Source organism: Cebus imitator, unplaced genomic scaffold (genome assembly GCF_001604975.1).
Source record: "Cebus imitator isolate Cc_AM_T3 unplaced genomic scaffold, Cebus_imitator-1.0 Scaffold70, whole genome shotgun sequence".
NCBI lineage: Eukaryota > Metazoa > Chordata > Mammalia > Primates > Cebidae > Cebus > Cebus imitator.
Window position 1 is genome coordinate 3,605,382 of NW_016107385.1, and position 10,965 is coordinate 3,616,346.

Genomic DNA, 10,965 nt, shown 5'->3' on the forward strand with positions numbered 1-10,965 from the left:
CATGTCTAAGCTATATTATTGTGTATTGCAAATATTTAAAAAAAAAAATCTGAGGCCAGGTGTAGTGGCTCATACCTGTAATCTCACCACTTTGGGAGGCCGAGGCACAGAGATGACCTGAGGTCAGGAACTCGAGACCAGCCTACCTAATATAGTGAAACCCTATTTCTACTAAAAATACAAAAAATTAGCCAGGCATGGTGGCGCATGCCTGTAATCCCAGCTATTCAGGAAGCTGAGGCAGGAGAATCGCTTGAGCCCCGCAGGTGGAGGTTACAGTGAGCCGAGATTACCCCACTGCACTGCAGCTTGGGCAACAAGAGCGAAACTCCATCTGAAACAAACAAACAACAACAACAAAAAAGTGTGAAACACGTGTGGTCTCAAGCATTTCAGATAAGAGATACTCAACCTGTACTCATTCATGTTTGCTAAAATGACTTCACTGAATCCTTCAAATTTTGTCAACAATATCTTCAAAAACCAAATACAGCATAAAAGACTCATATTTGAAAAACTGTCAATCTGCCAAAATGAGTTGATGACTTTCCCATCTATCAGGAACTTTAGTAGACTATCTGCATTGTAAACACTCTGCCTTATCTCTTACCTTTAGCCACTTTCTGCTTTTCTTCAGCTTAGAGAAATTATATAAATTCCCCTTATCACATTTTGATTCTGTATAAAGAAACACAAAGAATAAAAAAATTTAAGGATGACTGCCCCAAGATAAGTGATAATCCAAAGAGGGATCTCACACAACACTGACCTGACTGTAGAACACCATTCAGAGAATATGTGCTTAACATTCCAGAATTGCCTGCTCCAGAAGTTTCACCAAGCAATGAATTTGGAGGTTCTTCCTTAACTTGTATTAAGGGATCCCGAGACTGGGGCAATAAGGGATTACTGTCATCCAGTCCATCTTCACTGTCATCACTATAAATTGAAGAATGAGTCCACAATGACAACTGACCCAGCAAAACATTATAACTTAAAGTTAACAGAACTGGACACTTTACAGAAGAAACTGATCCTCTGAAATAAGCTTGTTTTTATTTGAAAAAGGCAAAAGAAAATATCAAATATAAAAATCATAAGATACTTTAATCCTATAAAATCTATAAGGATGGTGGAAATCAGGAATTTGGTAAAACACATTGCAAAGATACAATAACATACCTAGAAATATTCCTGTTGAAGATGGCTGACGTTTGTCGCAGGAAATGGTCCAACCGGAGGGCCCTCTCCAAGTACTGAAGATAGAGGGGCTTTGCCAGCTCAGTGCAGCCGCCATCATCCCTGGCACCCAACTCCGAGGCCATAGAACAAATCTGTCTTCATGCACAAGGACCTCTGACTGCACGGCTGCAGAATAGAGATAAGAGGTGAAAGATGAAATTACTATTCATTCTCCCTTTCTCTTGCCTGCTTGCTCCCAATGTGAAAAGAAATCAGACCTTCTATAACACAAGACACTGAGAAGACAGGACGACTGTAGAAAGATCATGCTATAGCTCTTGTTTCCTAAAGCAAAGGCAGAAGTTAAAAGGATACAAAAAATATCAAAATACAACAGCAACACAGTTACATTTCACAATGAAAATTCATATTATACTTTTTCAAAACAGTATCTTAAAATGTATACCCACTTCCTTTATTCCTTTCAATAAACAATTATCTAAAACTATGAATAAACAACTATCCAAATCTATACCCCAAGCTCACTGTTGGGCACCTCAGAAAGGAAAGTACTATAGGAGCACCCGTTCTCAGCATCAGCTTCAAAATAGGTGCTCTCCTTTTTATTTTGTATTCATATTCGTACATACATGTAAGGTACCTTATTTATAAAGGAAAAGATGTATTGGCAGAGTATTTTACTATCCTTTGTAAAAATGCCATAATGAGTAAAATTTAGAAATGATTTAGAAAATTGGAGTAAAAAGGCTGGAATGCAATGGCACAATCTTGGCTCACTGCAACCTCCACCTCCCAGGTTCAAGCAATTCTCCTGCCTCAGCCTCCAGAGTAGCTAGGATTACAGATGCCCGCCACCACACCAAGCTAAGTTTTGTATTTTTAATAGAGACAGGAAAGGAAACTCCTGACCTCAGGTGATCCACCCACCTCGGCCTCCCATACAAGCATGAGCCACCACACTCGGCCCCATAAATTATTTTATTAAAAGTTCCTAAAACAAACTAAGTGAGGCCGGGTGCGGTGGCTCACACCTGCAATCCCAGCACTTTGGGAGGCGGAGACAGGCAAATCACTCTCTGAGGTTAGGAGTTCAAGACCAGCCTGACCAACATGGTGAAACCCCATCTCTACTAAAAATACTGGGAGACTGAGCTGAAAGGATCACTTGAGCCCAGGAGAACCAAGATAAACATAGTGAGAGCCCCTTTCTATAAAAAAATTTAAAATTAACTGGGCATGGTAGCACAGGCCTCTGGTCAAACTATTTGGGAGGCTGAAGCAGGAGAATCACTTACTCCCCAGGAGGCTGATGCTACAGTGAGCCAAGATCATGCCACTGCACTCCAGCCTGGGTGACAGAGCAAAGAAAAAAGAAAAGGAAGGAAAGAAAATGAAGACAAGCCAGAGACTAGAAGATATTTGCAAGTCATCTATCTGATAAAGGTCTTGTATTCACATAAATAACTTTTTTTTACACAGTTGTCTGTGTGTATATGTAACTCTTCCAACTCAGTAAGATAACCCCAATTTAAAAATGGGCAAAAGACTGTGAACAGACATTTTACCAAAGAAGATGCATGACTACCTAATAGACACATGAAAAAATGCTGAACATCAATAAATTAAAATTATAACAACATACTACTTTCACACCTATAATCCCAACAATTTAGGAGGCTGAAGTGGGTGGATCACTTGAGCCCAGGAGTTTGAGACCAGCCTGGGCCACAGAGCAGGACCCCGTCTCTACAAAAAATTAAAAACTTAGCCAAGCATGTTGATGCATGCCTGTAGTACCAGCTACTCAAGAGCCTGAGGCAAGAAGATTGCTTGAGCCCAGGAAGTCAAGGCTGCAGTGAGCTATCATTGTGCCACTGCACTCCAGCCTGGAATAAGACCGTGTCTCCAAAAAAAAAAAAAAAAAATAGACAGCGAGAGACAGGGAAAGAAAGAGGTAAGAAAGAAAAACATTCCAAACTCCCACTGTGGTGATAGCTGTAAATTTACCAAAAGTCACTGAACTGTGTATTTTATTTAAATTAGGTGGATTTCATAGTATGTAAATTGTCAGTCTTGGTAATAAAAAGGAAAAAAATGTTTAAAAATACTTTTGGCCAGGTGCAGTGGCTGAAGCTTGTAATCCCAGCACCTTGGGAGGTGAGGGAGAAGGACTGCTTGAGCTCAAGAGTTCAAGACCAGCCTGAGTAACACAGCAAGACCTCATCTCTACAAAAAAATTGAAAGATCAGCTGAGCGTGGTGGCATGCACCTGTAATCCCAACTACTTGGGAGGCTGAGGAGGGAAGATGATTTGGCCCAGGAGGCTGACCTCAGTGAGCCATGAATGCACCTTTGTACTCCAGCCTGAGTAACAGAGTGAGACCCTGTTCAAAAAAAACAAAAAACTTTAAATTTCACCTTTTCAAAGTGAGACTTAACATGTACCCACTCCAGAAGATTTCAAAGAAATTGGTTCTTAAAATACAACAAAACTCCCTTAATTAGAGAACAGCAAATAATTCATCTTAATATATGTATAAGTAAAAGTACTCTGCTTGGCTCCATGCCAAGGTTTTATTACAGAACAATTAATCTCATGCTCTATTTTACCAGAAAATGAAAATGACACTAATTAAGGAAGTGTGACTACAAAGTAACACTGAGTGATTCAAAATGAATGGAATATTTTGAAAACTTATTCCTCAGTATCTATGTGAGTATAAAATCAAAACCAATCTGTTGAGGAAAGATCAGTTACTTCTAGTCTTACAATGCTCAATACATACTCCGTTGCAACACCCAGTATATATATATCAATCCTTTCAACTGATTCATCCCAGAAATCACCTTTGTAGCTTATCACCACTGATGGCTGAAATGACAGCTGCAGTGCATTCACTTATGTCCATAATTTCACCAAAAAAAGGCGCTGCAAGAACAAAATTCTCCACGTATCTCCATTTGTAAGTATATAGTTCAGCGGCATTACGTACATTCGCAATGTTATGCAACCATTACTACCGTCCACTTTTTTTTTTTTTTTTTTGAGACAGAGTCTCCCTCTGTCACCCAGGCTGGAGTGCAGGGCGCAATCGCAGCTCACTACAACCTCCACCTCCTAGGTTCAAGCAAATCTCTCACCTCAGCCTCCCAAGTAGCTGGGACTACAGGTGCACACCACCATGTCTGGCTAATTTTTGCATTTTTAGCAGAGATGGAGTTTTACCATGTTGGCCAGGCTGGTCCTAAACTCCTGGTCTCAAGTGATCCACCTGCGTAAGCCTCTCAAAGTACTGGGATTATAGGTATGAGCCACCCACTGAGCCAATAATTATTTAATCACCTTTTAAAATTGTTGGCCTCTCGATTCAGCCTATTCTTGATTACTCTGTTAAAAAGCTGCTGCTATAATAACCACTTTCATCTCCTCTATTTGTCTCTCATTCTCTACAAGAAAACTGCATGGCCACCTACCTGATCCATCCATTACTGTCCAACTTCAGCAAAACACTTGAGATTTCTCAGTAACCCTTTTACCTACCTTCTATCAATTGTTCCTCATTCTCTACAAAGATTACTTCAAACCTTTTACCTTTTCCTCAAAATTCTAAAGTCATTCCTTGCCACATCTTGGAAGAGCTTGAGGAGCAAATCATTCCATCCCTTTTATTTCACCTTAGCTCAATAGTTTCCTCTCTTATTTGTTGTGATATTTGAGTCACCAACACAAATAGACTTTATCTGTAACTCTTAGTCAAGCTGATTCTCCATACTTGTACAAAAGATATGACTACTTCTTGCCATTCACAATGGCTCATGCCTGTAATCCCAGCACTTTGGGAAGCTGAGGCAGGCAGACCATTAGGTCAGGAGATGAAGACCATCCTGGCTAACACAGTGTAACTCCGTCTCCTTTAAAAATACAAAAAATTAGCCAGGCATGGTGGCAAACCACCAGTAGTCCCAGCTACTTGAGAGGCTGAGGCATGAGAACCCCTTGAACCTGAGGTGGAAGTTGCAGTGAGGCAAGATCAGATTGAGCCACTGCACTCCAGCCTGGGAAACACAGTGAGATTCTGTCTCAAAAAAAAAAAAAAAAAACTATTTCTTATGTCACCTATTATGGGTCATGCCCGTGCATTTGCATTTTAACTTATTTATGTTTCCCCAATATATTACAATTAGTGCATCATACTTCTTTTTAAAATTACATACAGATTTTTTTTTTTTTTTTTTTTTTGAGACAGAGTTTCGCTCTTGTTACCCAGGCTGGAGTGCAATGGCGCGATCTCGGCTCACCGCAACCTCCACCTCCTGGGTTCAGGCAATTCTCCTGACTCAGCCTCCTGAGTAGCTGGGATTACAGGCACGCGCCACCATGCCCAGTCAATTTTTTGTAGTTTTTAGTAGAGACGGGGTTTCACCGTGTTGACCAGGATGGTCTCGATCTCTTGACCTCATGATCCACCCGCCTCAGCCTCCCAAAGTGCTGGGACTACAGGCGTGAGCCACCGCGCCCGGCCATACAGATTATATTACCTATAGATTTCATTTCAGGATTTAAAAAAGGGCATATTAAGGCCGGGCGCGGTGGCTCAAGCCTGTAATCCCAGCACTTTGGGAGGCCGAGGCGGGTGGATCACAAGGTCAAGAGATCCAGACCATCCTGGTCAACATGGTGAAACCCCGTCTCTACTAAAAATACAAAAAATTACCTGGGCATGGTGGCGCGTGCCTGTAATCCCAGCTACTCAGGAGGCTGAGGCAGGAGAATTGCCTGAACCCAGGAGGCGGAGGTTGCGGTGAGCCGAGATCGTGCCATTGCACTCCAGCCTGGGCAACATGAGTGAAACTCCTTCTCAAAAAAAAAAAAAAAAAAAAAAGGGCATATTATAAAATATTTGTAATAAAAAAGGAGAGTTGGGTCTAACACATTTGAGAACCATGCTCTCTCTGATAAGCGCTGTTTATCAGAATGAATGAAAGGAAGTTCATATTGCTGAGTGACTCTTGCCTTTAGATACTCTGCTTTTCTTTGAAAACTTGGACTATTCCTTGTTTACCTCCTTGACTGTAACTTTATTCTAAATGTGGAGTACACCAAAGTTCTGTCATCTATTCCTACCTCTTAGAAAATCTCATCTTCACTTTGGGAGGCCGAGATGGACGGATCATTTGAGGTCAGGAGTTCAAGACCAGCATGACCAACATGGAGAAACCTCATCTCTACTAAAAATACAAAATTAGCTGGGCGTGATGGTGCATGCCTGCTACTCCGGAGGCTGAAGCAGGAGAATCACTTGAACCAGGGAGGCAGTGAGCTGAGATCGCACCATTACACTCCAGCCTGGGCAACAAGAGCAAAACTCTGTCTTTAAAATAAAAAAATTTAAAAAACTCATCTTCTACCAGGAATTCAATTAACACTACTGTACGACTGACCCTCTGGCTCTCAACTTGCAAAGCATACAATCCACATTTCTAGATGCTTTCTAGCCCCTACAAACTCAAACTTCTCATATGCCTCCACAGCAGCTAGTTCACCTGTCCTTTTTATATAACAACTATTCAGACTCAAAAATCTATGAATCATTTTTTACACCCCCTTCTACTTCTCTCCTGACATGCAATGAGTCCCAAGGTGTAGTTAATTCTTGCTTGGGAATAATGTCTGGAATATGTCCATTTCTTCCCATTATCAGTGTTTTGATTTAGCTTCTTAACATCTCACACCTAGACTACTACTTCCTAATTGAGTTTCCCACCTCCAGGTTCTTCTCACTCTAATCCATCCTGGCAGATACTGCCAGATCAACATTCCCAAACCATCATTCGTTTTTTATTATTTTTTGAGACAGAGTCTCGCTTTGTCACCTAGGCTGGAGTGCAGTGGCACAAAACTCACTGCAACCTCCATTTCCCTGGCTCAAGTACATTTCTCCCATTTCAGCTGGGATTACAGGTGCCCGCCACCACCCCCAGCTAATATTTTGTATTTTTAGTAGAGATGGGGTTTCACCATGTTGGCCAGGCTGGTCTCAAACTCCTGACCTCAAGTGATCCACCTGCCTTGGCCTCCCAAAGTGCTGGAATTACAGGCATGAGTCACCATGCCCAGCCCAAAATCATCATTCTGATTATGTCATTAGCTCCTCAATAGCGGTCCAAAACTCAATAAAATCTAAATTCTTCAGCTTGAAATTCAAAGACCTTTATAATCTGATTTTGAGTTACCTTTTTCAATTTAATCTTTTACTACTTCCCCACATTCCAGACAATAAGAGTTCCTTTAAAATGTCTCTTAACTTCCTCTCAGACCTGTATCACTTCAAGCAAAGAGCTCTTTAAAATTCACCTGATCCCAGGCTGATACTGTCGCTGCTAAGGGTAAAAGAACTATACAATATGTTTTCAGAACAATTCATCATTGAATAGCCTGTTTCACACCCTGAACTCTGGCTCTTTAAACTTCATTATCCTGAATCTGAACTCTGATCCTACTTTGGCTGCCCTGCCAACGGCTTCATGTTAATGGTAAACTGTATGCTTCAGAATCATACTCACATATATAAGACTTCCTAAACTGTGTTCAGGGGTAATCCTGGGCTGATTGCTTTGCACTCTCTAGTTACTGCTTGGCCCTTTACTTTTTTCTTTTTTTTTTCCCCCACAGGGAGTCTCACTCTGTCACCCAGGCTGGAGTACAGTGGTCCAATCCTGACTGACTGCAACCTCTCCTTCCCAGTTCAAGCGATTCTCCTGCCCCAGCCTCCCACATAGCTGGGATTACAGGCATGTGCCACCAAGTCTGGCTAATTTTTTTTGTATTTTTAGTAGAGACAGAGTTTCAATATGTGGGCCAAGCTGGCCTCAAACTCCTGACCTCAAGCGATCCATCCGCCTTGACCTCCCAAAGTGCTGGGATTACAGGCTTGAGCCACCGCACCTGAATAACTTCTTATCAGTGTTTATATTGTACAGAATTACGTATTCTGTACAAAATTCCTTTATATTTAGTTTTACTAAAAGGCAGTTTCATTTTGGGAGTGGACACACTTAACCAGTCTGGGAAGTAACAGACAATTTATGTGGAACTGTGTTCCCCAAAGAAGACTGAAAATCAAAGCTCAGGTAATTCATCCCAAAGACAAACCAACTGCAAATAAACATGAGTTGAATATACACTAACTGGATCCTGCTTTTCAACCTGTAGATATTTCAGTCAGTCATACCTAAGATGATCAAATAAAGAGCAAATGTAATTACTTTTACTCTAATTTCACTAATGGTCTAAGAATCAACAAGAAGATGTTTACATCAAACCAGGTGGTTGATATATACTTCTTTAAATGTTAGACATTTTCCTTTATGCAAGAAGCTTGGGGGGCAGGCAACTACATTATAAAGAATTCCAAGTGGGGATCCAAATTTCTCTATTTTCTCAAATAGTAAGCAGGCTACACACACACACATTCTATTGAGAGCTATGTGCCAAATATTTCATATGTGTATGCATTTTACATACACATTAATTCATTTAAACTTTATATGATGTAGATACTATTACAACTGCCATTTTATATACAAAGAAACTGAGCTTAACTAACTTGCCCAAGATCATATAAACAGAAGTGGGCCAAGATCGGAATCCAAGAGGTGTGACTTCAAAGTCCCACAAGATTAAGTACTCCAATAGTCTGAAGTATATCCAGCAAATTAGAGGGTCCTAGGATAAAACTATGCCACTAGAGTATTTCAAGGAGTATTTTAATGTACTCAATCATTCAATCATATGTTTATATCAATATAAAACTTTATTTCATACTCTGGATCATAATCCAATTCTGCTTTAATTTTCCTACTCAAATTGTTCCAACTTTGGCTACTGGAAACTCTTTCAGTTGGTTCCTTTGCTCCTTTGCTATAGGCCCGTCAATGTGAAATGTTATTGTTTTTAGACTACTCCTTATTTTTTGGTACAACAAGATACTCAAGGTTCATCTTACAGTATATGTATTTCCTGCCTCAAGCACAGAATCAACCACTTCTCCAAGAAGCCCTAGTTTATTTTATTGGAGAGTAGTATTAGAAAATAAGATCCGGGGAAAGGTGTATTGGCTCACACCTGTAATCCCAACACTTTAGCAGGCTGAAGTGGGAGGAGTACTTGAGCCTAGGAGTTCAGCCAGCCTGGGTAACATAGGAAGACCCCCTCTTCTATAAAAATAGAAAAATTTGGCTGATCACAGTGACTCATGCCTGTAACGCCAGCATTTTGGGAGGGCAAGTCAGGTGAATCACTTCAGCTCTGGAGTTCAAGAATAGCCTCTGGAGTTCAAAAACCCCATCTCTATGAAAAATACAAAAATTAGCTGTATGTGGTGGCAAGAACCTATAGTCTCAGCTACCTGGGAAGCTGAGGTGCAAAGATGGCTTAAGCCCAGAAGACAGAGGTTGCTGTGAGCTGAGATCACGCCACCGCACTCCAGCCTGGGTGACAGGGCCAGACCTGTCTCAAAAGAAAGAAAGAAAGAAAAAAAAATTAGCTGAGCATTGTGGCATATACCTGAGGTCTCAGTCCCAGCTATTTGGGAGGCTGAGGTGGGAGGATAGCTTGAGTCCAAAAGGTCATCGCTGCAGTGAACACGCCACTGCATTCCAGCCTGGGTGACAGAGCAAGACCCCTGTCTAAAAAAAAAAAGAGAAACTAAGATCTGGGCACTAGGCGCACTCCTAGGTATTGTTTCTTTCAACTTTCTCAGCTAATAAAGAATAGAAATATATGTGTGTATATTAATTCAAGTATATACATATATCTATAAATATTTCTACATGTTAACATGGAACTATTTTGTGCTGGTCTCTCCAGCTCGAATCCATTACTACAAAGATTATTCTACCCTCCTCCCCTTGCTTAACTGTAAATTCTACTCCAACAGTGAGAAGCCTGCCTCCTGCCATCTATTTACTTAATTCTTCAATTGTAGTATATACATACACAATCAGTATCAGAATTGTTAACTTCTATCCATTTGGGAAGTACCTTTATCAATGAAAGTATAAGGGTTATGTACAGTTCCTTTTGTCTTACAAATTCCATTCATTTCCAGAGTTACTTAAGTCAGCACCTTCCTCCCTTTTAGCAAGGTTGCTTCACTCATTTGTGATCGTTTCTCCTGTTAAGGTCTGCATTCCTGAAATTCCTTGACCTCCTAAAAAGGTTTTTATATTTGCACACATTAAAGTTTACTCTTAGGCCCAGCACAGTGGATCACACCTGTAATCCCAGAACTTCTGGAGGCCAAGGCAGGCAATGACTTGAGGCCAGAAGTTCGAGACCAGCCTGGCCAACATGGTGAAACCCCATCCCTATTAAAAATACAAAAATTAGCTGGGCATTGTGGTGCACACCTGTAATCCCAGCTACTTGGAAGGCTAAGGCAGGAGGGCTGCTTGAACCTGGGAGGTGGAGGCTGCAGCGGGTCATGATCATGCCACTGCACTCCAGCCTGGGTGACAGAATAAGACTCTGTCATTAAAAAATAACTAAATAGCCGGGCGCGGTGGCTCAAGCCTGTAATCCCAGCACTTTGGGAGGCTGAGGCAGGTGGATCACGAGGTTAAGAGATCGAGACCATACTGGTCAACATGGTGAAACCCCATCTCTACTAAAAAAATACAAAACATTAGCTGGGCATGGTGGCGCATGCCTGTAATCCCAGCTACTCACGAGGTTGAGGCAGGAGAATTGCCTGAACCCAG

The 10,965-nt window shown here is 41.2% G+C and overlaps 1 protein-coding gene across 3 annotated transcripts in view; it reads right to left on the bottom strand.

Moving 5' to 3' along the window:
* INO80 (INO80 complex ATPase subunit) overlaps nucleotides 1-10,965 on the bottom strand; it is a 131,931-nt gene that overhangs the window by 109,595 nt on the left and 11,371 nt on the right. For all 3 annotated transcript variants that reach the window (XM_017530985.2, XM_017530984.2, XM_037739439.1), the window contains exons 2-4: nucleotides 1,183-1,368; nucleotides 770-939; nucleotides 611-678 (exon numbers count right to left, since the gene is read on the bottom strand). In XM_017530985.2, the coding sequence (XP_017386474.1) occupies nucleotides 611-678; nucleotides 770-939; nucleotides 1,183-1,325 (381 nt within the window). In that variant the 5' untranslated portion in view covers nucleotides 1,326-1,368. The remainder of the gene's footprint in view (nucleotides 1-610; nucleotides 679-769; nucleotides 940-1,182; nucleotides 1,369-10,965) is intronic.